The sequence below is a fragment of the Manduca sexta genome, chromosome 14 (genome assembly GCF_014839805.1).
Source record: "Manduca sexta isolate Smith_Timp_Sample1 chromosome 14, JHU_Msex_v1.0, whole genome shotgun sequence".
Taxonomy (NCBI): domain Eukaryota; kingdom Metazoa; phylum Arthropoda; class Insecta; order Lepidoptera; family Sphingidae; genus Manduca; species Manduca sexta.
In genome coordinates, this window is record NC_051128.1 from 3,517,356 (window position 1) to 3,544,036 (window position 26,681).

The 26,681-nt window shown below is 41.0% G+C and overlaps 1 protein-coding gene across 1 annotated transcript; it reads right to left on the minus strand.

Moving 5' to 3' along the window:
- Positions 1-131: 131 nt before the first annotated feature.
- Positions 132-26,212, minus strand: LOC115456117 (tyrosine-protein phosphatase non-receptor type 4). Its single transcript, XM_037438439.1, has 15 exons — positions 25,646-26,212; positions 24,154-24,282; positions 14,383-14,596; positions 13,000-13,208; positions 11,813-11,965; positions 11,207-11,454; positions 8,982-9,140; positions 8,252-8,519; positions 7,189-7,294; positions 6,065-6,307; positions 5,439-5,555; positions 3,940-4,163; positions 3,046-3,178; positions 2,061-2,257; positions 132-595 (listed from the first exon to the last, which is right to left on the minus strand). The coding sequence occupies exons 1-15, from the start codon at positions 25,796-25,798 to the stop codon at positions 509-511; spliced, it is 2,640 nt and encodes an 879-aa protein (XP_037294336.1). The 5' UTR covers positions 25,799-26,212; the 3' UTR covers positions 132-508.
- Positions 26,213-26,681: the final 469 nt, after the last annotated feature.

A 26,681-nucleotide genomic window follows, 5' to 3' on the forward strand; every position in this document is an offset into this window, starting at 1 on the left:
CTTCTACATATTATCTTCAATCGATTTTTTTATTTATCTAAAGTAAAATAAACTCTTTGATGTTTATTTTACTGGAGAAAAAGCGATTGTTGATAAGAAAAAATATTGATTTCAAATTTCGAACTTTCCAGCTACTTTTGCTGCTGACGGTACATGGGCTGCTCGAGCATGACAAACTGCTGAGGCCGACATCACAAATCTAATTGACAGTTCGAAGCAGTCGTGACTGGTCCTTACCATTACGCCTGCGTGACAATAGAAAATTACTTTTCGCTATGCAGTCTCAGTCGAAATGTCAACTATACGTAAAAAGACTTAGGGTTAAATATCATTAGTATCGAATTCAGTCTTTTTGCCGCCAGTTCGTCCGTTAGCGTTGGTCTTTACGATAGAGCCAAGCTGCCCGTGTAAGGACCTATTTCCATAAACACGTTGAACACAGGACCCCTAGGGGTTGTATTTCACAGGCAGTACTGACGATTGGCAAGGCGGCACCATCCTCCTGCTATCAGTTGGACCCACTGTCTGGCGATGATTTGATAAGACCCTGAGCGTAGGCCGCTAATAAACTCTCGCACACGAATTTGTATTGACTCTGTGGATGAAATAACAGCGTTAAATAGGTTACCATAGTATATGACATAACATAATCTATGACGCTATTCTATCTTCTTATTCGCTATATTAATCAAAGTACTATACATGCGAGCGGAGAGTACGACGGATATCACTTGAGTAGCCCGCTACTCGAGTGATATACCGACACGCACGAATTCGTGTGCGACCGTGTAGACCCTCACTCCCTAGTGAGGCACTGCGCATCCCGGTCTCGGTGCGTACGCCGTGTTGGTACGTGCGCGAGCCCGGTCTCGGCTCACTATAGTGAGGTGTGTAGTGTGTAGAGAGAGTACTGACCGCGTTCTGTATGCACATGGGCCGCTGCCGGCGCATGGCGCGCACGAGGTCGAGCGGGTAGAGCGGCGCGGTGCGCGCGGCGTGCGCGAGCCCGGTCTCGGCTCACTATAGTGAGGTGTGTAGTGTGTAGAGAGAGTACTGACCGCGTTCTGTATGCACATGGGCCGCTGCCGGCGCATGGCGCGCACGAGGTCGAGCGGGTAGAGCGGCGCGGTGCGCGCGGCGTGCGCGAGCCCGGTCTCGGCCTCACTATAGTGAGGTGTGTAGTGTGTAGAGAGAGTACTGACCGCGTTCTGTATGCACATGGGCCGCTGCCGGCGCATGGCGCGCACGAGGTCGAGCGGGTAGAGCGGCGCGGTGCGCGCGGCGTGCGCGAGCCCGGTCTCGGCTCACTATAGTGAGGTGTGTAGTGTGTAGAGAGAGTACTGACCGCGTTCTGTATGCACATGGGCCGCTGCCGGCGCATGGCGCGCACGAGGTCGAGCGGGTAGAGCGGCGCGGTGCGCGCGGCGTGCGCGAGCCCGGTCTCGGCTCACTATAGTGAGGTGTGTAGTGTGTAGAGAGAGTACTGACCGCGTTCTGTATGCACATGGGCCGCTGCCGGCGCATGGCGCGCACGAGGTCGAGCGGGTAGAGCGGCGCGGTGCGCGCGGCGTGCGCGAGCCCGGTCTCGGCTCACTATAGTGAGGTGTGTAGTGTGTAGAGAGAGTACTGACCGCGTTCTGTATGCACATGGGCCGCTGCCGGCGCATGGCGCGCACGAGGTCGAGCGGGTAGAGCGGCGCGGTGCGCGCGGCGTGCGCGAGCCCGGTCTCGGCTCACTATAGTGAGGTGTGTAGTGTGTAGAGAGAGTACTGACCGCGTTCTGTATGCACATGGGCCGCTGCCGGCGCATGGCGCGCACGAGGTCGAGCGGGTAGAGCGGCGCGGTGCGCGCGGCGTGCGCGAGCCCGGTCTCGGCTCACTATAGTGAGGTGTGTAGTGTGTAGAGAGAGTACTGACCGCGTTCTGTATGCACATGGGCCGCTGCCGGCGCATGGCGCGCACGAGGTCGAGCGGGTAGAGCGGCGCGGTGCGCGCGGCGTGCGCGAGCCCGGTCTCGGCTCACTATAGTGAGGTGTGTAGTGTGTAGAGAGAGTACTGACCGCGTTCTGTATGCACATGGGCCGCTGCCGGCGCATGGCGCGCACGAGGTCGAGCGGGTAGAGCGGCGCGGTGCGCGCGGCGTGCGCGAGCCCGGTCTCGGCGAGCACGAGCGCGCCGGTGCGTCCGACGCCGGCCGAGCAGTGCACGATCAGCGGCGGCAGCAGCTCGCGCTCGCACTCCTCCTCCGATGGCGTCACTGCGAAAAAAATACTTATTTACACTATCTGACGCTATAATTTAGAACGCACAATTTAACCGGGTTATTGAATTTAACAAAAACACTTGAAATTAAAACGCAACGTGGTACAAATAAAACTCAGCTGACGCGCGAGGTCAATGACCTTACACGAGTGAATTACATAGAAAAAAGTTTTTCTCAATTATGATTTTTGCCTCATTGTGTCAATCACTTGCACTTTCACCTGTCTTCATTTCGGAAGCAGTTTCCCCTTACTCCCTGTACAAGTTGGACCAAACTTACATGCAATAACACCATAGTATTCTAAAAACAGACATTATTTAAATTGTATGGTTACACAAAAATAACAGCTCTCGTTACTCTGATCCAAATAGCGATAAATTCGGCAATCACATTTTTCAATCGATATTTAGAATTGGAAAATTTAATTGAATTATTTAACTTTATTATGGACTCTCATCATCCTTAATACGTCGTAGATTTACTATATTCAAAATATTTTGATCACATCAAGGTGTAATTTAATCGAGTATAAATATTCGAACATAGTAAATGTAGTTTTCTTTCGATGTTTAAACAAAAAAAAAAAAATAACTCGATTTATTAATTATATTTATTTAGAAACTTTATTAAAAACACTTTATACTAGCTTCTATTGTTACCTACTATTTCTATTCAGTTAAATTTTTCATATACTCAATATTAACTTCTATCGATACTTCATATCGATTTAGTTTCTTCAGACAATACAAACTGAATCGATATGAATGAATATAATCGATTACCTGATCGATGGTTCCTCAGGCTGGAGCACAGCTGTGTGAAGGAGATGAACGCGGCGGAGTCGTCCGGCACGCCGTGGTCCGGCCACGCCGTGTACTGTAACTGGGTCACGTTACGGGACCCTCCGCTGCTTTCCTGAAGGCAATACATTAGAATTTCTTCTAATTGTATAATCTGTAGTGTATAGTATAGTGCGATTGTACCATACAGAGTCATAAAAATATCTTAAAATAAAAGTTAATATACGATATTTTTATCGATAAATGCACTTGAATCACGAAAGGTATTGAAAAATATATGAAAATATAATACTGACAGTACAAAGCCCACCGCTGCTCTCCTGGAGGCAACACGTAAGAATTAATTCTAATTGTATAGTCATAAAAATATCTTAAAATAAAAGTTAATAAACGATATTTTTATTGATGAATGCACTTGAATCACGAAAGGAATTAAAAAGTATTTGAAAGTACAATAGTGACAGTGCAGAGGAAGTTAATTAGTAGCTACTGCCTACCTGCCAGTATCATGGCATACTACAGTTCAGTGGCGAAGGGTGACATTTTCCAAAAGAAACCCAACACAACATGTAGGTCCTACTAATATGCATTACTGCGATCTACAAATCTATTGAAAATTACACTTTACATAAGTTACGAAAGAAACCGAGTTATATGGACCGTTCAACAGACCCCTAATTTTTTTTTCAGAGAAAATAAAATTAAATTGTTCGGAAACAAAATTACCAGACACCTCATCATTCCCTTTATCTACTCCACTTCTTATTTGTCCTTAGTTAAGGCTGACAACGCACCGATAAATGCTTGGGCATGGCTATTCAGGCCACACTTACCAAATTGAATCTTATATGTTGTTCTATAAAGTTCATATTATACCTTCAAAGTCATCTCTCTTCTGATATAATGTCCGAGATTCTGTTCGCTGTTGGTGTGTACGGTCAGCATATTGGTCGCTTTCAACGGCGTGGTGCCAACTTTAGGCCAATATTGGTGACACTTGGCGCGACCCCGTTCCGTTAGTACAGTCAGCATCACAATAAGATTGCTTTCGGATTCCCAAACCATTTGCCAAAAGTCGCCCACTGTTGATGCTAATGGTCCTGTAAAGATATTTTGATATAGTTTGCTGAATTCAATACATCTACAGATGTTTCGAACAGACGGACTTTATTTTTGATAGAGCATTATATTCTGACACTAGGTGTTCTTCGCGGTGGGTGAGAAGCACTTCGAAAGAAAAAAAAAAAACATGATTTCCCATAAGAGCAATTTACCGGGATAAAACGTAGCCTCCTTGTTAATCCAGGGCATGATCTACTCGTGTGTTTAATTTCATCCAAATCACAAGCATACAAACATCAAAAAATGATCACAAACATTCTCATTTATAATAATAGTAACATAAGAGAGGATGAGATGTAACAAAGAAATCTACAGTATGTTTTAATTATATATAAGAATATTGTGAATAGTACAATTAGCGGCATACAAATTAATTTGAAACTATTTCTTATTAATAGGATGTCACTACAGATATTGGTCGCCCGTTTTAAAATTAAAATAATTATACTATGCAATATACACATAATTATAATATATTATTATTATAATACCATACTGTTAGATCTGGGAGGCATTGATTCTATTTATAGACGTAGCCAACAAGGACAATTATCGATATTTATTAATATGGATTGAAGCTTTATATCGAAAAACAATAGTATATAAATATATACTATTGTTTTTCGATATAAAGCTATTGCAATTAAAATTTAATATATACAATTAAAGTCTGTGGCGGCATTATCCGCACAAAACATCAGTTTTATAAACAAAATTTAAAATTAATAAAATAAACTTAAAACTAATAATCAATCTGTTTAAACCTAAATACTATTGTAAAACTAAACTTAAATTAATAAACATAAAATATACTAAACTATTATCATTAAAATAAAAATTGTAAAATAACATTTCAATGTACAAATGGTACAACATTCGATATATATAGCGGTCAGCTAACAATGCCCTACGTCACATGAACCGGTCGGAGCGGGACGCGTACGCTCCGCCTGTCACGTAGCCCCCGGCCGACCGCAGTCAGTCAGCCGACGCATGAGGCGCGGATCGCTCACGCTCTCGCTGTCGCTAACGCTTGTTATTATTTAACCGTTCATAGTATTTTGTTCGTTTCGTTTCGCTGTAGACTTTCTCTTTATTTTCTCTACTTCTTTCTTGTAGTGTGTGTTTATTCTACTCTTGTGTGAATTGTACTCTTACTCTGTACAAATAAACTCTCTTTACGTGTGGACTTTACTTCTATTACTTCTACCCGCTACACTCGAGTCTAACACCTACCTACAAAGTCAATTTACCTTGTGTTGCGATGTAGGTGAGGACGATATCAGAGTTCGGTATTTCCATGTTTATATACGACGCGTTTATGTAGTCGCCATTAGGTCCGTTTTTCAATATCACACGCGTCGAATCGTCTGTAAAAGACAAAATAAAAATTATATTTTTGTTTTTTCTTTTTTTTTTTTTGATGATGTATAATATTAAAGGCAATGACAACATGTTTATTCGTTTCGATTAGGTTCCATTTTTTATCTATTTTTAATGGTCAGTTAGGCTTAATTATTGCGACAGCTTTAAGCTATTATTCAGGTTCTATGTAATATTTCTTATCAATGAAAATTAAAATTTCACAGAACTCAATTTCTGCCATTCATTCTATTACATCTGCTATCATTATAGTACTCTAAAATATTGGGATTGACTTCATTACACTTGATATTAAGAGAAGTGAATTAATATACTGTGTAATGTACTTTATCTCATTCTGTGAGTCATTTTCGTTTCATCGAGTTTTAAATCACAACGATTCTAAGTAAATTTCACTTCAAAAATGTCGAACGGCAAGAAATAAATATTGCTTCTCGTACTCCTTTTCGAGTCCAGAGTTCTAGGAAGCTTATACCTTAACAAAATCCATACTCACACGGCGCGATATCCCTGTATCTATTCTTGTTAATATTCTGCGGTAGTTTGGACGCTGTGGTCGGTTCCTCGGGCAGTCTTCGCAACAACGTCTCGTATTGCTTCAGCGCCGCGCCGCTCGCGAGTCCGTCGCCTAACAACAGCATCGATTGTTCTAGAGCATCGCCTTGGAACTGTGAAGAACCGATGGGCACGAAGCACACTGTTGGCTCTTCTGTGCCGCCGTCTTCCGCGTCGTACACCGCTGTTGGGAACAAATTAATTCGAATTTTAAACATAAATCGATTAATGACTACAATTCTAATAAAAACATACATGACATAGATGTGTTCCGCCTAAATTATTGAGCTTCATTTGAAAAAAAAAAATACGTGTATTGTATGCACTTTAGAGTCTAAGCAGCAGGGATACTATCACTAACTACTAATCTGATCAGTATTTTGACTGACTTGTTTAAGTAAACACAAGCCCATTTCGCATGAAGTGTATACATCTAGAAGGACACAATGTTATTGCTATGTACCCTGTTATCGCATGTACTACTTTATAAGATTTAAAATTAATATTGTACCCAGTGTTGAACCAAAAAAAAACCTAAATCATTGCATTGTTTTAACAGAAGTAAACAGTATTTCTTATGCACTTTGAAAGTATACACACTGTATAAAATACTTTGCACCTTATATCCTGTTGCAATAAGAACGGATTAAGTTATTTAGCTTTAAAATTACTAAGAAAGCATTTTAATTATATGACTGGCCAATCTCACTGGGATGATAAAGTTATATAGTACCAAACATACTCATTGCAATACTTTGATTTGTCATTCTTACTGCTTCAGGGACGGTTCTGAGCAGCTATCTTAGTGCAACAAGATACCCGGAAGCAGTTGCGTATACGCCAAAAAAGGCCAAGCTAGGTAGAGCAGGGTATACAGGGGTTAGGGACTCGGTCCAATGCTCGCTCTGATGATGATATACTACCGAGAGTCGACATTGGGCAGTAAGACCGATGAAGACAACATAACCGTTCCACTCAACCCCCAATGGAGATATCGATAAATCGTTATTGGACGCGAAAAAAATGCTTACTGGTTAGTCACATTTCATTTATTATAAAACTTACCATTGGGCTTGACAAGTAATGTGAGGACGCCTCTCGTGTTTCTGATTAGTTGGACGACTTGTTCGTGCGTTAGTACTTCGACATCCGTGCCGTTTATCGATATCACCTGAGAAATATAATTTATAATTTTTTTTTACGTGTTTTAGATTGTTTTTTTTTTTAAAGTAGTATACAGTGTGTATTTTAAAGTAAATGGGATGTGTAGGTGTATATAATGTATTCTAGTATAAAAATAGGATAAGTTGCAAAGTATTTCCTAGTCGATCGTAATAATATCTAGTACGGTGTTATTCAATAGCAAATAGATAATATCCAATATTCATGGTTACAAGTATAGTATTTCTGAAACTTCAAAAGGAATGTTTGGCATGTCGGAATCATCGTTACGGTCATTCCGCAGTTTACTACACTGGGCCCTTATTCTGTATGATAGTGTAAACGCGTTACGCGGCCGTGGCATGTTATCTTCGAGAAATGAGCGTGGAACGGTATTCTGTAAGTCAAATTTCTATAGTCCTAAACATGACGCGTTGTGTTACGTGCTTGTTACGCACTGTTAAAATAACGTGCGGGATAGAGAATAAGGCCCCTGGATTCATACTATATTAATTCTCAAGTATTTATGGTAAGTTTGAAGTATTTAGTAAAAAAAATACCACCCTAACACACACACCATAAATATTTTAGAATTATAAAAAAAACGACTTAAGTAAAAAGTTCGAATGTCGATTACGATGTTTTACCCTAAATGGCTCGTTTTAGTCGTACCTCTATGTATACGACATAATTACTTAGTGCTTGACATGTTAGTCGGCTAACATGAGCCGCGTGTCACGGGGATATAACCTTATTATTTATTACATAATAAGGTTAGCCGGCTAACATGTCAAGCACTCAGCCCTTAAAGCACCCCAATGTTTGCCGGCAAACATGACAGCTACATGACATTACGCGTGTGTATATAAGGTTATATTCCCGTGACACACCGTAATGTCATGGTAGCTGTCATGTTTGCCGGCAAACATTGGGATGCTTTAAGGGTTAAAGTTGAAATTGGCCTGACCTGGTCCCCCTCCTGCAGGTGCAGCCGCGTCCTGCTGGCGACGCGCGACACGAGCACGGGCGCGCCGCCGCCGCCGCGCACGTTGAACCCGAACAGCCCGTCGGCGCCCGCGCGCAGGCGCACCACCACCCCGCCGCCCGCGCTGCACACCGAGCCCTCCGCGGAGCGCGCCTCGCCGCCCTCCGCCTCGCCGCCGTCCGAGCACGACTCCGACTCGTCCACGTACGGGAACGGGATGCGCAGGACTCGTTCGAGGAAATCGCCCTCGCTGTCAATTTCAAATAGGTCAATAAATAGGTTCTTTTATAACGAAATCTACTTAATTATTATATTGCTCACAATTTAAACACCATTACAACTTCGTTATGGAGTTTCAATGATTATCGAATAATATAGAAGTACGAAAATATTGTGCGAATTTTATCGCAGTTTTTATATTATATTTTTTTTCAATGACTAACATTCGCGTAAACATAAGAAATTTTAATAAAGTAGATTTATTAGCTAGCATAAAGACATTCTGTCAAAAATAATTTTAATTATTTGTGCTCTACTATCTACGTTTCCATCTATAGCGAAAATGAACCAATCAGAACCAAGTGTTTTAAGTATTAAACAAACTTTTTATATTTTATTATTTTTACCATTGATCCACAGTTAGATTATGAGATCATTAATTGAAATCAAATGTATATTGATACATAGTAATACGATATACAAATTAACTCACTTTATTTCAGCTGGCTGGTTATCATCGGCATCGGTCCAAGCGGCCCTGGGCGGGGGCTCGACGTGCGAGGTGACCCGCGATCCCCTGCAGTTGATAGACTGCACAGCGCCGGGGGACGCAGTGCCCGACGACCGCTCGCGAGTGCGTGAACTGCTGCGTCTGTTATTAAAAATAATTAAATTAATAACGGTCGAAATTCTGTTTGCTTCGGTGGCGTATTTGTATTATGATACGACTGCAGTTTCGGGCTAAGCGATATTGGGGATTTTCTACTCACTAAGTATTAGCCCGGAGTCTGAAATTTGTGTCCGATATGGAGATAGGCTCACTTTCCATCACATCATGGGACGGAACACACATGGCGGTAATTTTGTGCACCAGTTGCGCCTCTACCTACCCGAGCGGCGGCGCGCGCAGGCGCAAGTGTTCACAAACCTGACGAAGCTCCTGTTGCTGGAGCGCGAGCGCCTGGCGTCCTCGAGCGCCTGCGTCTCGGTGCGCGGCACGGCGGGCGCGGCGAGCCCGGCCAGCGTGCCGAGCGCCCCGAGCGCGCCCAGCAGCGGCCGGCGGCGCGGCGCGCAGGCGCAAGTGTTCACAAACCTGACGAAGCTCCTGTTGCTGGAGCGCGAGCGCCTGGCGTCCTCGAGCGCCTGCGTCTCGGTGCGCGGCACGGCGGGCGCGGCGAGCCCGGCCAGCGTGCCGAGCGCCCCGAGCGCGCCCAGCAGCGGCCGGCGGCGCGGCGCGCGCAGGCGCAAGTGTTCACAAACCTGACGAAGCTCCTGTTGCTGGAGCGCGAGCGCCTGGCGTCCTCGAGCGCCTGCGTCTCGGTGCGCGGCACGGCGGGCGCGGCGAGCCCGGCCAGCGTGCCGAGCGCCCCGAGCGCGCCCAGCAGCGGCCGGCGGCGCGGCGCGCGCAGGCGCAAGTGTTCACAAACCTGACGAAGCTCCTGTTGCTGGAGCGCGAGCGCCTGGCGTCCTCGAGCGCCTGCGTCTCGGTGCGCGGCACGGCGGGCGCGGCGAGCCCGGCCAGCGTGCCGAGCGCCCCGAGCGCGCCCAGCAGCGGCCGGCGGCGCGGCGCGCGCAGGCGCAAGTGTTCACAAACCTGACGAAGCTCCTGTTGCTGGAGCGCGAGCGCCTGGCGTCCTCGAGCGCCTGCGTCTCGGTGCGCGGCACGGCGGGCGCGGCGAGCCCGGCCAGCGTGCCGAGCGCCCCGAGCGCGCCCAGCAGCGGCCGGCGGCGCGGCGCGCGCAGGCGCAAGTGTTCACAAACCTGACGAAGCTCCTGTTGCTGGAGCGCGAGCGCCTGGCGTCCTCGAGCGCCTGCGTCTCGGTGCGCGGCACGGCGGGCGCGGCGAGCCCGGCCAGCGTGCCGAGCGCCCCGAGCGCGCCCAGCAGCGGCCGGCGGCGCGGCGCGCGCAGGCGCAAGTGTTCACAAACCTGACGAAGCTCCTGTTGCTGGAGCGCGAGCGCCTGGCGTCCTCGAGCGCCTGCGTCTCGGTGCGCGGCACGGCGGGCGCGGCGAGCCCGGCCAGCGTGCCGAGCGCCCCGAGCGCGCCCAGCAGCGGCCGGCGGCGCGGCGCGCGCAGGCGCAAGTGTTCACAAACCTGACGAAGCTCCTGTTGCTGGAGCGCGAGCGCCTGGCGTCCTCGAGCGCCTGCGTCTCGGTGCGCGGCACGGCGGGCGCGGCGAGCCCGGCCAGCGTGCCGAGCGCCCCGAGCGCGCCCAGCAGCGGCCGGCGGCGCGGCGCGCGCAGGCGCAAGTGTTCACAAACCTGACGAAGCTCCTGTTGCTGGAGCGCGAGCGCCTGGCGTCCTCGAGCGCCTGCGTCTCGGTGCGCGGCACGGCGGGCGCGGCGAGCCCGGCCAGCGTGCCGAGCGCCCCGAGCGCGCCCAGCAGCGGCCGGCGGCGCGGCGCGCAGGCGCAAGTGTTCACAAACCTGACGAAGCTCCTGTTGCTGGAGCGCGAGCGCCTGGCGTCCTCGAGCGCCTGCGTCTCGGTGCGCGGCACGGCGGGCGCGGCGAGCCCGGCCAGCACGCGCGCAGGCGCAAGTGTTCACAAACCTGACGAAGCTCCTGTTGCTGGAGCGCGAGCGCCTGGCGTCCTCGAGCGCCTGCGTCTCGGTGCGCGGCACGGCGGGCGCGGCGAGCCCGGCCAGCGTGCCGAGCGCCCCGAGCGCGCCCAGCAGCGGCCGGCGGCGCGGCGCGCGCAGGCGCAAGTGTTCACAAACCTGACGAAGCTCCTGTTGCTGGAGCGCGAGCGCCTGGCGTCCTCGAGCGCCTGCGTCTCGGTGCGCGGCACGGCGGGCGCGGCGAGCCCGGCCAGCGTGCCGAGCGCCCCGAGCGCGCCCAGCAGCGGCCGGCGGCGCGGCGCGCGCAGCCGGAAGAATCCGTGCCGCTCCACGCTGCACCGCCACAGCGCCTTCGCGGCGCGCCCCGACCGCATGTTGAACCCCAGCACCGTGTCGTACGACTCCGACTGTAGAACGATTATTCAGTCATATTTCATATTATATTAACTGGTTTCCCATGACAGGCTCAGCTTAATTTGAGAACCTCTAGCAATTATTTTCTGTACTTTTCTTTTATTTTTCATAGGACAAACATTGTCTTAAATATATGCAGGGTCAAACAGACCGATATAATTGTGTCTAGTGAGGGATAATGATTTCTAATCAGTCGACACTCTATCTGGACATTTACCCGTATAAAAATATATTTAATAAATTTTGCGTACAAAATTATAACTAAAATGTTTACATCGAAAAATATAACTCCCTGTCGATACATAAAAACTACATCACCCTGTAAAAACACATTATGTAAACCCCACTCACCGGTTCCCTCTTGAGTTGGATGAAGAACTGTTTCTTCTTGAAGGAAATCTTGACGATTTTACTCCAAGAGAACGTGTTCACTCGGATGTTGTTTTGAAACACGACGATACCTATTGACGTGACGCCAATAAATATGTCTTTGCCGTTGTAGTCCTGCAATTAAACAAATGGTGTTATAAATCTCTAAAGCGGCAATAGCCTAGTTGGTTGTGAAACGGACTGCCGAGACGAATGTCCGCAGGTTCAAAAACCAAAGGCACACACCTCTGAGTTTTCTAAAATTATGTGTGTATTCTTTGTGAATTATCGCTTGCTTTAACGGTGAAGGAAAACATCGTAAGGAAACCTGTACACCTGATCAAGATAAAAATAAAATTTAAATCACATCTACAAATCATTATCAAAGGAAATACACATGCAATCAGTGCATTTCTGTGCGGCAAAATCGATGAATTACATTATTATAACGTGCCAGTTCTAATATATTCGAATAAGCGATAATATTTGCTAATATCAAACAAGTTCTAAACGCAGCGAAATTGGGTCATATTATCACTGGGTTCACATTAATAATATTATAATTATTTGCAACAATAATACATTTGTTGTTAATGTATTTAATAATCGCAGACGTGTTGGCTATTATAGAGGACAATAAAAATCAAAATTGCATGTCCTGTATCAAAATTTGTTAGGGGCCCTGAAGGGCAGTGCGCACTTTTGGAAGCCCGCTTAAGTTTAACGTAGGTATGGTCTAAGCGGCGATAGCCTAGTTGGGTGTGGAACGGACTGCCAAGACGAATGTCCGCAGGTTCAAATCCCAAGGGGCACACACCTCTGACTTTTCTAAAAAATCATGTGTGTATTCTTTGTGAATTTATCGTTCGCTTTAACGGTGAAGGAAAACATCGTGAGGAAACCTGCGCACATCTGAGAAGTTCTCTATAGGAATTTAAAAGGTGTGTGAAGTCTACCAATCCGCACTAGGCCAGCGTGGTGTACTAAGGCCTAATCCCTCTCAGTAGTAGAGGAGGCCCGTGCTCAGCAGTGGGCAAGTAAATAAATACAGGGCTGATATTATTATTATGGTCTAAGAGGGGCCCTTTATCATTAAACCCGCTGATACGGCAGTAGGTAAGCCCTTGGACTTGCGCGTTCGTCCTTTCAACTAAGAAACAGCATCTCACCTTAGCCGGATGCGATTCGACGCCGTAGCAATCCAGTCGTTTGGCGTGCTCTAAGAAATGCGCCTCCGCATCGGCGGGCGCTTGTCCTTTATGCATCTTGTGTAGTTCGCGTATTCTCCGCTCGTCCTCCGCATTCTGCTTGGGTAGTAGGCAGAGGTCTGAGAGGTAGTTCGGAGGGTGCTCGGACACATTGTAGTCTCCTAGCTCGGCTGTAATAGAAATAGATTTCATTGGCCACAACAGCACATTAAGAAAGAAGAAAACACAGACATTGCGCTTTAATTTAAAAAAAGGGTAGACAGAGACGCAACTCTCATGTGCTGAGAGCGACCCTATTGCCATATGAGTTCATTCCTATATATACTAATAATATAAATGTAAAAGTTGCACGGTTCTTTGCTACTCAATCACGTCAGAATGGCTGAACGGATCAGGATGAAATTTGGCACAGAGACAGATTATAAACTGGACTAGCAAATAGCCTATTTTTTGCTCCGATAAAATATATAGCGAGAAATTTATCCCGGATCAACTATTTCACGAGGGCGGAGCCTCGAGCATAATCTAATTAGTAATCTATACTAATATATAAAGCTGAAGATTTTATTTGAACGCGCTTCAGGAACTAGGTACTAAACAGGCTTTGATTTTTTTCACTAATAGGAAACTATATTAATCCTGAGTGCTATACGCTACTCCTTATAACGGTAAAATATAAAACGGGACGTTTTCCGAAATATTTTTTTCACGCGGGCTGAGTTAGTTATAAATGATGTCCATACATTGAAATTTGTATAAATATTGAACATGTCAATAACCGCTTCGTATCGAGGATAAAATGTACGTAACTCGCCACAAGTTATTTACTACGTATTTTGCCTTGAACGTTTACTTTATCGGGAAAAAATAATTACACAACACCAAATAAATCTGTGCTTACTCGATTCTACACATTTTTCGAAAGGGAATCCAATTGGATTTTCAATGACAATTGTTTCTGGGAATAATTTTTGTGAAATTGTAAATTTTTGTGCGTGAATTGATTGTAAGCTAACGTCGTCTGTTAACGATCGCTAACTTGCTGGTGGGTAGCTACCGTACTGATTAACGACTGCCGTTCATATGTAAACAACCTATTGTGGCACGTTTTGATATGATTTTTGGGTTCAACGGGGTTGGAGTGAAGACACCTGACCAAAAACGTTTACGCTAATTTAAAAAAATATATAAAGGGTGTTCTTTTAGAGGTATATCTCGACCATCAGGTGCAGTGATATTGTTTTGCCGGCTCGTAAAAAGAACATTGTAGGCAGTCGCTGACCTTATAATCACACGACTTACCCTCGCAGTAATCAAAAAGCTTCCATAATACAGTCAATTTACCTTGCACAGTAAACGAAGCCAGCAGCAACAGGGTGTTCTTGGGCGCCGTCATACGTCCATCCAACAGCAGTTTCCTCAACTGCAAGCATAGCAGGTAGCGCGTGTACTCTTCGGCCAGCCGCGAAGGCTCGGGCGGGTAGAAACGGACAGCCAACCAGAACTGAGCGTTGACTCCGACTTGCTTCTTCACTGATTTACTGCTGTCCAACCAGCGCTGTGGACAATAGGTTAAGGTTTATGTAATGTTGGCACTTAAATATTTTTGAGGGTATTTGTGATATTTTTACTATGAAAATACTAAGCGTGGTAGACCGAGGTACCATAATCGCTGATGTGTCCATCCTCTCCCAGTGGCCATCTTGAACCGAGGTTTGTAATGCGTTAGTGAGATGTCCCCAGCATAGTCACTCAATTTCAAAGGGATGCAAATGCCTAAATGACGTTACTGTTAATTATTGTAGAAGACCTGGTGGTGAGGTCTCCCATTTAAGAGTCCGCCTGGGTAGTTACCGCCGCAAAGTCTATTTTTTCCGCCAAGCAGCAGTATGTAGTCACTATTGTGTTCCGGTTTGAAGTACATTATAGCCAGTGTAACTATTGGACATAATAAGACTTAACATCTCATGTCTCGGGATGACAATCACAGTGGACTACCAAACAATACTTTGTAATTCAAAGTGTTGGATGGTGTTTCTACTGTTTATGTGCGGTCGTATCGCTCACCATCAGGTGAACAACAAGTTAGTCTCGTTATTCAAAGCAATAAAAAAAAATCTTGGTCACGGCTCCTGGTCGCATTAGGAAAATTCTTTTCCCAATTGAAGCTATATTATCGCTGAGTGCGAGAAACCACTTTTTATAATGGTAATGGAATACAATACGGTTGGAGCCACGTGCAAAAACTATTATAATATGCATGACATTTAAATTATGTTATTAAAAACGCACGCCGTTCGAGTTTGGGTACCATGATTAACCGGTTCATAAAGATTTTTGCAAATGCTCTGATAACGGCCGCTAATTCGAACCAAACGTTCTTTTGTCATTAGTATTAAGTAACAAACCGGTTATGTGCAAACCGTTTAATATTTGAGTGAAGACGGAGACCACGTAATCAAATCAACGGCTACGATTTAGGCACAGAGTTTATATCAGAATGCCTTGATCCACAAAATTAAACCTTCAAACAAATAAGAATATGCTCTAGAATGTAACTTTTTATATTATTCCTAACTAGCCTTTGCTCGCGGATTCGCCCACGTCAGAGATTTACTGCCAATTTGCTGGCTTGTGTAATAAAACAAAAAATACTATAGAGTTGTGCTCCAAAAGACCAGCCACTGTTAGGAGACATAAAAAGGTATTTATTATCAAACCTACAGGACTTGCAGTGACTGGTCAGGACAGGATAATCTTTAGCAGCGCATGCACTGATTGGCATAAGCATTTGCCTTCTTTAAGCACGAGTCATAACAATAAGCAGTGTTTCTTCCGGAGTTAACTTATCCATTATGATAATATAACAATATATTAATATCTTGATAAAGCCGTCTTGCAGTAGGTAAATATACAAATTTAAAAAACAAGGATATGTAGAAAATAAGGTGGCGGGTAGTCCAGGATGGTTGATGCTACCTTAGACCTATGTTTAGCGGTCGACAGCGATAGATATCTTTAGATAAATAGACATGATAAGATAAAACGCCAGATAGACAGATAGCCATCTCTAGATCTTATCCGAAAATAAACCATTGAAAATAAATAATGCGTAATCATTGCTTTCAGTCTTTATTGTGATAGGAGTAGTTGTTGATTGACCCGGAAGTCAATCAATATCGACAATTTCGGCCCTAAATAATTCACTGTGAAACTATAAGCAACAGGATCTCCGTGCCGATATAAATTGTCTGATGTGATTACTACCTGACCCGACAGACGTTATCCCGTCTTAACTATGAATTTGCAGCAAGCATTGTCAATCGTTGAATAAATTTTTCTTAATTTTTCTAACGTTCCGCTCAACTTCCTTAATTTTTTCTTTCATAAGATCCTACTGATAATAACAAACACAACAAAAATAATACTGAAATCGGTCCAGCCATTCACAGTGATGGCGTGACCAAGGGAAATAGGGATTCATTTTTATATATAGATTTCAGACCTAGTCTTGTATCTGATACCATTAACAAAAGGTAAATCTAAGATAAAAATAATTAATTTGTGTTACTATATACTGTTTTTCACCTTCTTTCCATCAAAAAGCGTCAAAGACCAATTTATTTAATTCAATAATTGATTAAATTTCTCATCGCCGAGTCCAAGATTCATCACAAATATTTCATAATAAAAAATATCTTAAACTGTAAACTCGCGGCATCTCGAGTCGACACTCAACATCACTCGTTGACCTCAGATCCTATACCGTGACCGCACTGAGTACTTGATGCAGACGTAATGATATGGAAGTTTTAACACATTTATTGTGGATAAGTTTTTGCTCGTCATTTTGCTCGTGTTGAGTATTTACTCGGAATCACTGTGTGATGACTGCCTCGGTGGGCTATTTGAATTACGATACGACTGTGGTGCTGAGGTCTTAGGTTCGATCCCAGGTCGGGCAGTGATATTGGGGTTTTCTACTCAGTATAGCTCGAAGTATGGAGTTTGTGCCCGATAAGGCGATAGGCTAGCCCCCCATCACATGTTGGGAAGGATTACGCATGGCGAAAAGTGGGTGTACCAGTTGCACCTCTGCCTACCCTTTCGGGGATAAAAGGCGAGAGTGTGTTTTTTTAACTCACTGCAAACTTCAAGTTTATGAAATTTTATAATATTGTTAATTCATGATGCTTTTCATTAACCAAATTATTATTCCATATCGGAACCCTAATAAACAATAGTTTAAACCTGTCATAATACACTACAAATTATAATTTCCTGGCAGTTACCTACCCTTGATAAACAGTTGATTAGGCGCACTTGAATTCGCGCTCACATTTACATATATTTTTTTTAAATACTCTCAATTTTAACCATGACGCAAAACACAAGTATTTGGCAATAATTTTGTATTTTACGCAAGGCACGAGCGTAACGCTCGAGGAATGCGTAAAATCATCGTCGACGTCACAAAAATGTGTACGTAGTTATGTTAAAGACTCATCATATGAGTCATGGACTCAAGACACTGCCATAAAAGACTCGTCTAAGTAGAGTCCGTCTTGGACGTCAATGAGTTACTATTGTGGGAAATTCAGATGCATCATAGGATTTGGCGTTGATTTATTCGTAATGAAAACGGGGAAAAATATTGAACAACTGGAAAGTCTTCCTTTTGTAATGACAATGTAAGGAATAAAAGGATAGACAATATTAGAGAGGTATCATACGCCTAATACTGATTCTTGTCAAAAAAACATAAATTTGATTTATTTTGCACCCTGAAGTATGCTTATTGCTTACCTCAAGGTAATCAATTACATTAATATTTACATCTTACTTGGTCAACAAAGTATGATGTAATTATTTGGTGACGAAAACTGTGTAGTTCTGATGGCAATGGCAGGAGGATGCCATCAGAGTGAAATACTCGTCTGATTCATTATCTTTATTCTTTAGTAGTCTACTGCTGGACATAGCCTTTCCCTAAAGACTTCTCTTGCTCATCCTATTCAGAAAAAAAAAACCTTTATGAACTAACCTCATGCGCCTGGACATTATTTTTTATTTCATGTGTTTTTTTTATTGGGTAACAATTATACGTGTTGGTCGAAGTGTTTACATGCTGACGTGCGCTTAACGCGCGTTAAGCAAACAAAATACATTTGTCATGCTTTTGAGGAGACTTCGTATCCCGGATGGCGTTAAATGACATTGAGTTTTTCTCCTCAGTATTCGCCCGGAGTTTGAAACTTGTACCCGATGTGGAGATAGGCTCGCGTCCATCACATCATGAAAGGGAACAAAGGTAAGGTTTGCTAATAAGTGAGTGCCCTGGCTGCACCTCTACCAACTTCTCCAGGTATAAAGGCGTGATATGGTGTGTTTGTTTTATTGTTACAATTTGGATAAAATCCTGCACAAAGATAGGCCATGTCCTAGATTAGTCTTTATAATAGGCTAAGATTGCATTTAACATTTATTATTAGTTACTAAGTAACTAAAAATGAAGACGCTTATATAGGAAAAGGTCGATAACTCGATCGGAGCCGCGACAAAAACCAACTTTATAAATATTCAATAGTTTTAACTGAGTCATACACGTAAATCGAGATGTAAATATTCACATACCTACTTACATACATAATTACTACTTAGGTAAAGACATGCTGTATTGTATAGTATTGACTGAGATGCTCTTTATTGACATGTGGCATAAATAAATTATGACTACGTACATCATGGAGTATATCATAGGTCATATACCCAATGCCGAGGTCTTGTCCATTTTTATATGACAATTGTTTTTATCATATTTTAGAAGTGAGAAAAATATAAAAAATTGCATTTTTTGTGCATATGTTACGTCACGCCAATAGTCGAGGCTGAAGATTAAAACGGCTCAAACTATTATGACAACATTGTAATTACCCGGACTTTTCATATTAATCTAACATATCTAACGTTTTATCATGCCACGGGATCAATGTGTGAATATCTATTTTTGTATACCCATTAGCTATATAAGTCCGATTTCGTTTCTCATCAATTTTGTTTAATCTATTATCATTTTGTCATTAAGTCGAATTTCGCACGGTGGCGCTAAATGTTCAAAGTAGATCTTGATTCTTAAATTGCGACAATGAACACTACAGGCTCATAGCAATGAGTCTCGACACTCGAATAACTGAAACTCAACTTAATGACAAAATTAACTGAGGGTAATTCCAAAATAAAAACAGTTCACCAATTTTCGTCCGATTTTTTTCATGTTTCATGACAATTTGAAAATTGACCATAAGGATTAAAGATATAAGATTGTAGCACATATCGCACCTTTATAATAACAATGACGCAAGTGCAAAAACCATGTTAATAGAGTGCATATTGGCTTGGCCGCGAAAGGTCACACAGTTCCTGTCGACCCCGACTGCAGCCTTTACGCCGATTGAGCATAGGTGCTAGCGAGGATGTCGTGTCATACAAATATATTCAGGGACCTAAATAAAACTAGTTTTCGGATTTTGTCATGAAGACTGCGACCTTATGATCACAGAGCGGATATGAACGCTGCAGTCTTCGAAGAAAAGCCGGGATAAAATCAGAATACTAGGTTTTCTCCGATATCTATAATAGTATTCGCGTAAACATAAGAAATCAATATGATTAGATGCGCTTCACATTCGCACACGAATCGTTATTATACCGTAAGTATTGCGTCGGGCATCGGGCTTGGGAGTATCTTAACTTACAGAATGCATTTTATAAATAGTTACTGAACGATATAGCGTCGATAGATGCAACGATTCTGAAATTATTCTTTACGATATTAAAAAATTATGCGTATGATACAATTGGGCCACGACACGTGTCCGAATAGACTTATTCTCATAACGAACATTTCGCTGACTCACTATTATGAGGTGTTATATTTTATGCACCTAAAATGACATATATCACATGATTCTATGTTTTATCAAGAAAAAAAGGTTCTAAGTAAAAAAAAAAATATCCCCGAAAGATAAATAAGGAGGAACAATAAATTAATGTGTTTTCAATTTTTTATCAACATGCATAAAAATTGACACTGGACCTTGTAATAGTGATCTAGCTAATTGTTTGATACTTCCACTTGTCTGTCATTCTAATACGAGGAAGCCGCGATATTTTTTTTAATGCATACCATAAGAAGAATAATATGGCTTGGTTTTTTAAAAAAAAACAATACAAAAAAAAACAATTCTCTCTAGAGAATGCCCTTGTGTACAGCAGACAGTTAGGTAATAAATATGATATGTGAAGATTACAATTAGAATCCACACTAATATTATAAATTTGACGAGTTTGTTTGTTGTAATGCGCTAATCTCAGGAACTACTGAACCGATTTTGATTTTTCTTCATTATTATGCAGCTACATTACTCCTGGGTGCTATAGGCTACTTTTATACTGGAAAAAGTTTTATGGGGGCTAACGCGCAGGCAATAGCTAGTCCTACTAATATTATAAATGCGAAAGTTTGTGAGGATTGATGGATGTATGTATGTTTGTTCTTCTTTCACGAAAAAACTACTGAACGGATTAGGATGATACTTTACAATAATATTGGTTATATATCAGAATAACACATAGTCTACAATTTATAATGATTTTGTGTAATTTGGTCATAATATAACGATACATATTAAGTAAGTCGGAAAAAAATGTATCATGTATCAGTGTATAAGCCGCTAGCAAAACCTAGTAAAATATAAATGTGTGCGATCAAACCGTCGTAACAAATATCGGAAACAAAGAGATGTCATTGAAACACTGAATATATTGTATTAAGGAAAAAGTTTATAAAACGACACATATGTCATTTTGTGAACGTATTTCTGTTACAAACAGACAGATACAAAACCGTTTATCGTATAAGGAAAAACAGATTTAGACGATACACGCGCCATTTTATATCAACGTGTGTATATTCACTATTTCTAATGCGTGACAATTACTTCCCAGATTGGCAGTTTTTTTTATTGCTTGTACTTGTTTATTATTGTTGTTAAATGACGAGACGAGCTTTCACCTGATGGCAAGCGATACGACCGCCCATAAGCGATAGAAATACCATCCAACACTTTGAATATAGAGTACCCCTATTAATAATAACCCGAACAAAAAAAATACAAAAAAATAATTGACAGTTATACTTTACATAATATATCTAAATATACCACTGATAAGACTTCAAAGTGACGATTAGATCAATAAAATTCAAGATTTCATAACAAAGATTAATTTAAACAGGCGAAAACAATTCAATTCGGTGTATTATCTGCTACCGTAATATATTTAAGTAATCTTTGATCACAAAAATTATTAATATTATAATTTTAAAATATCTTATCGGATTGCGTAATTATTGGATTCATATTTGCACAGTGATTCATATCACATACTTAGTATCAATTTCTGTTGTAAATATACAATGCAATACAATTTATACAATGCATAGTAACCACTCAGGCTGCTGTTGTGCTGTCGCCTGTACTTTTAGTCCCAACTTACATACTTTTTTTAATAGGTTACACACATCATGCATAATATAACTAAATCCGAATAAATGTTAAAACAATAACAAAATAAGTGTAGAAGGAACAATAAAATATTTACCAAAAAAAAAAATCCGAACATGCGGCCTATGCATTCGGCGTATTTTATACGCGCCGAAGACGCGCGTTTTCAAAGGGATTAGTTCCAACTGCATAGCGCTTTCCGCGCGTTTAATTGCGAAACATTCATTGTAGCCAGTGTAACTATTGGACATAAGATTTAACATCTCATGTCTCAAGATGGCGAGCGCAGTGGAATACTAAACAATACTCTGTAATTCAACGTATTGGATGGTGTTTCTACTGTTTATGGGCGATCGTATTGCTTGCTTACTACCAGACGAACGGCAAGCTCGTCACGTCATACAAATCAATAAATAAGAAAAAACGAACAGGCTCTTATAAAATATAAATGAGGTGTTTAACAAAGACTTAAAACTGTATAAAACAATAAAATCAAAAAGATGCAATAACAAATAACATAATAAGTAAACAGTTCATTGCACGATGAATTAAACACGTCAGTTGTGTCAAATTACAAGGCCTGTTTGCTAAGCATTTGGCATTTCATACATAGAGGAAGCGATTCTCTGACCTTACGATGTTACATGGTTATTTGAATTCTACTAAATCTATAATCAAAATAAAATTATAAAAAATAAAAAATTAACCATTAGACCTTTAATGAATAACATCTATTAAATTAATAATTTTGTATTTTATGTTAAATATAGTAAGCGTACATTATTTTAATCATCAATATTCTATAGCACACCCTCACGCCTTTTATACTCGAAGGGTAGCGTAGGCGCAACTCGTACACCCACTTTCCGCCATATGTATTCCTTCCCATGATAAGGGAAGCGCCTATGGCCATATCAGCCCCAAATTCCAGACACCGGGCTGATACTGAGTATACTGAGTTAGATCATGATTTTGTCACCCGCATTGCTATGGAGGGAAGTGGACAATTAATATTTCCAACTCCTCCCTATCTTTCTATTTGATTAATTTCGTTGCGGGATAATGACGTATTAGTTTTCCCTGACACTCGCCGAGCTTCACTGCTCGGTGTTATAAAATGCGTGCCACTGCTGATCCTGGCTTACAGGAGTTGTAGTGGTGGGTGTGAGGGCGGGAAAGTCTCTCGTGATACTGAGTAGAAAACCAAATATGACTGGCCAACCCGGGGTTCGAACCCGAGACCTCAGCACTGCAGCCGAACCAAAATACATCTACGCTACCTATCTTAACTAAAATAATATCTAGCTATAAAATATCTATCTAGTGTGTGTTTAATGCTTCCCGATAATATATACATATTATCGGGCAGCATTAAACACACACATGCACATTAACACATAAAGGTCTCAACATCTAATTGTTTCCACACATGTGTACTGCATCTGTGGACATTCATATTATAGTGTACTGTTTATTTTTTCATATTTAGCGGCACATGTTAAGCCGTGTGAAAACAATTATGATGTTACATTTATCTGTGCACAGCTTAATTTTAAAAACCATTTTAGGGTTAAAATTTACCTTTAACGAAACACCTATTAAGCCTTCTGCATATACATGAAGTCTCATATAAGCGATAACGCATTATCAAAAATTATGTTGGACAAAAGGATCATACAAATATTATAAAATTTAATATTAGGTTTTAGCAACATGCAAAAATGATTTTTAGTGCCTACGAAAATATGCGTCATTATTAGGAAAATATAAACAGAAGACAAAATATTATTTATTTGTATAAAGACAATACTATTAGTTCAACAATATAAGCATTTTAAAATGTATCAAATATATTCAGCAGAAATAACAGGAAAATCATGAAAATCATTTAACTAAATTAATAACAATTATCCTCTTAAAAACATTGTATTAAATATAAATTTAATTCCAAACAAGGAATGTAATTAAATATTAATATTAATTAAGATTTTTGAGGAAACTAAAAATACACAATTGTGACTAACTACATTAGAATTATGGCATTTAACATAAAATTATTTGGTTTTTATATCCCACAAATCACTTTAAAAGGGGTGTAGATTTGAAGATAATTTTTCTATGATTTTTTATTGATTTAATAATCTTTTAACAAGGCACAAACTACATTGCCCCACAAATAATATTTATGGGAAAAACAAAATAATGCTAAGTCCCATGTAACCGTGAACGCTGTAAAGTCCGCGAAGTGTTAAGAGAAAATTACAACATAAAAACCCCAATAAAATCCGAAAAATAGTTTTATTTTAATGCTAAAATTGCAGCCTCAGGAATCAATCCCAAGTTTGTTAGAAACCAGTTGACAGTTTTCCAGTTGGAAAAATTTGGCTTATACTGAATGGTGTAATAGCTTCACCCAACACACAGAACGGAATACCTATAAGCAAGGAGTAGATTTTCTTCCTTACTCAGAATACATGCATAATGACTATTGTAACAATTAAAAAGTATGAACAGAGTTTTGTCACATTATGTAGGAATAATTATTACTCACTATGATCTCAGTATTGCTTGCATTGGGCGGTGATCCATTTTCAGTGAATTGCAAACCAAAATAGTCCTTCTCAATCAATTCAAGGTGTTGGTACACTTGCTCCAATAAAACATTTCCTTTGGCTTTTTTCTGAAAAATAAAAAGTTATTTGAAGGATGTATGTGTAGAATTGCGGGAATGTTAAAAATATGAACATTAGTAATAATCGCTGTATACTTTAGTTAAAGAGTGTTTTGTATCATTTCTTATGACATGTCGAGACAAAACATTGATGTCATTCATTGCCATCGTTTATACAGACATAATAATATACAGTATTTAGAAAAACTGTATGAAAAGAAATATATTTATGTCATAATGATATTGAACTTGAAAATTTTTAATCAAATTAAAATGATACTTTAGTTTCTTGAAATTTTATCCAGATTCCAAGATAAAAGCTTTGGTTAATGTTTTCTATAAATTTTTTTCATATGAATTTAAATTATTATGTGGCAGATTTGGCATGACAAATTAGCATTAATAGAAGGACAGTCATTCTTAAGATTACCTATATATTAACATACACCAATTGTACATATTGAACTTATGTTAATTTTTGCTTTTAACTCGTCAATTTTCCACCCATTATCAAGAGGTTATCGGCAGTCCTTAAGAGGGCCCCTAATAAGTGAGAAATAAAGTCTAGTTTTATCTTTTTTTTTTGACAGTCAGAAAGGAAACCTGTTAAACAGTTCCATGGTTCAAGGCTTTCAGTGAGTACAACCACCAAAATTTCTTATTAAAAAATATAGGATGTTCCATTTTGCATGATTAAGACAATTGAATGTATAAATAGCTGTATAATGAGTGAAAATACATTACTCAACAAAGAATGAAAGTATTGCTGAAAAACTATAAATAATTAATAGAGGTTTTTAAGGAAGTTGTGACTTTCATGTAACAAAAACGGAAAGAAATGGTAACGAGGAAATGGAAATATGGTGGAACCACACAACACAGTATTGTATGCATTATAAACAGGCTGTCTTAGACAGGATGAGAAATAAACTTGATTCATTTTAAAATAGATCCCAAGATGCAGTTTTTGAACACTAAGTTGCATCTATTTCAACTGTATCATTGATAATTTAGTTTGAATCCCCCGATGATCATGACTTAAAGTAAGGATTGATGACTGTGGACTAAGGACAAATATTATTAATATAATTGACACTACCAAGTTTCAAATCCCTGTTTTGCACATAGAAAGACGGGGAATAGGGAATCGGAATGCACCTAGTACAATCCATCTTAAGCGGTAGTAACTGTGGCTTAACAAATTGGCTCAGAAATAATAAATGTGGTTGATAATATAGGAAAGATGATGGTACATATGATGGTAAATATGTCACACTTTAACAATAACTTCACTCCCTAGAGCTATGAAGTAAACTACTGCGTGACACTGTATTGACCTCAAGTAAATCTCATAACGAACTATAGTACATACCTCGATTTGAAACGTCTGCTGAGTATCGTCCAAAAACTGTACGGTGACGCTGAAGATATTGAGCTTCCGCTCCCTGGCCAGCTCTGAGGCGCGCACATTGTACGTGCCGCTAGAACTGCTAAATGCACGCCGCGACACGCTCTCGATCATCATACAACCACACACGGCACAACCCTACACGGTACTGACAATTGTAACACTCAGCCAATTAAAACTTATCAGTGTAAAACCTCAATTAACCGCGACATGAATCATTTTTGTCCAACGTTCCAACTCAATTTGCACTGCACTGGTGATCCCGACGCGCGCCGTGACGTAATGTTCCAAGCGAATTTTCACATCGAATCCGCGATACCCATGTTTGTTATTATTGTCAAACTTGCTGTTATCCAGTTATAGTTATTTTAGTAACTGCTCAACGATCCATACACGGCGGTAGAAAAATAATACAGCTTAATTCTATTTAAAGTATGTTCTTAATTTAAAGTTCTATTTATAAAATTACTATTTTAATGGGAAATTTTGTGGAATCACTCACTCCCTGATAAGACATTCCGCCATATTAGAAATAAAAATATTGCTTAGTGATGTTAAATAATATCGTTGTTACGCTTATCGATAAATTTTAATAACATAGTTACTATAAAAATCATAACTGATCTATTGGGTTTGGATCTCAAAATAATTATTTGCAAAATTGACGAAGCTATTATGTTTTACTGTCAGGGTCAGATTCCGTTGCTAGTCGGAATAGAAGCAATGAACAGTTTTTTTATTTTTTCTTAGTAGGTACTCATAGCTTATCAGTATAAGGTTAAATCCTTTTAAGCATAAATATTTTCGCAGAAAAACCACATTCCCAAAACTGTACTTTGACTCATTTAAACATCAGGCCTCAGATTATAAGTAAAACGTGTAAACTTATTATTATTGATTTTTATTTAGAAGTAATAATATTATATCGATACAAGTATGTGAACGTCCTTAACATCTTGTTTCGACATTGATGTTACGTTTTATTTATGCTTAATTTAGA

What these genes read in the sequence shown, in the direction of transcription:
- LOC115456117 (XM_037438439.1), bottom strand. Translation starts at nt 25,798, where the DNA reads ATGATGATCGAGAGCGTGTCGCGGCGTGCATTTAGCAGTTCTAGCGGC. An exon ending in AGCAGACGTTTCAAATCGAG is followed by an intron (nt 24,283 to 25,645) that starts GTATGTACTATA and finishes TTTATTTTTCAG; the next exon opens with AAAAAAGCCAAAGGAAATGT. An exon ending in CCTGAGGAACCATCGATCAG is followed by an intron (nt 2,258 to 3,045) that starts GTAATCGATTAT and finishes TTTTTTTCGCAG; the next exon opens with TGACGCCATCGGAGGAGGAG.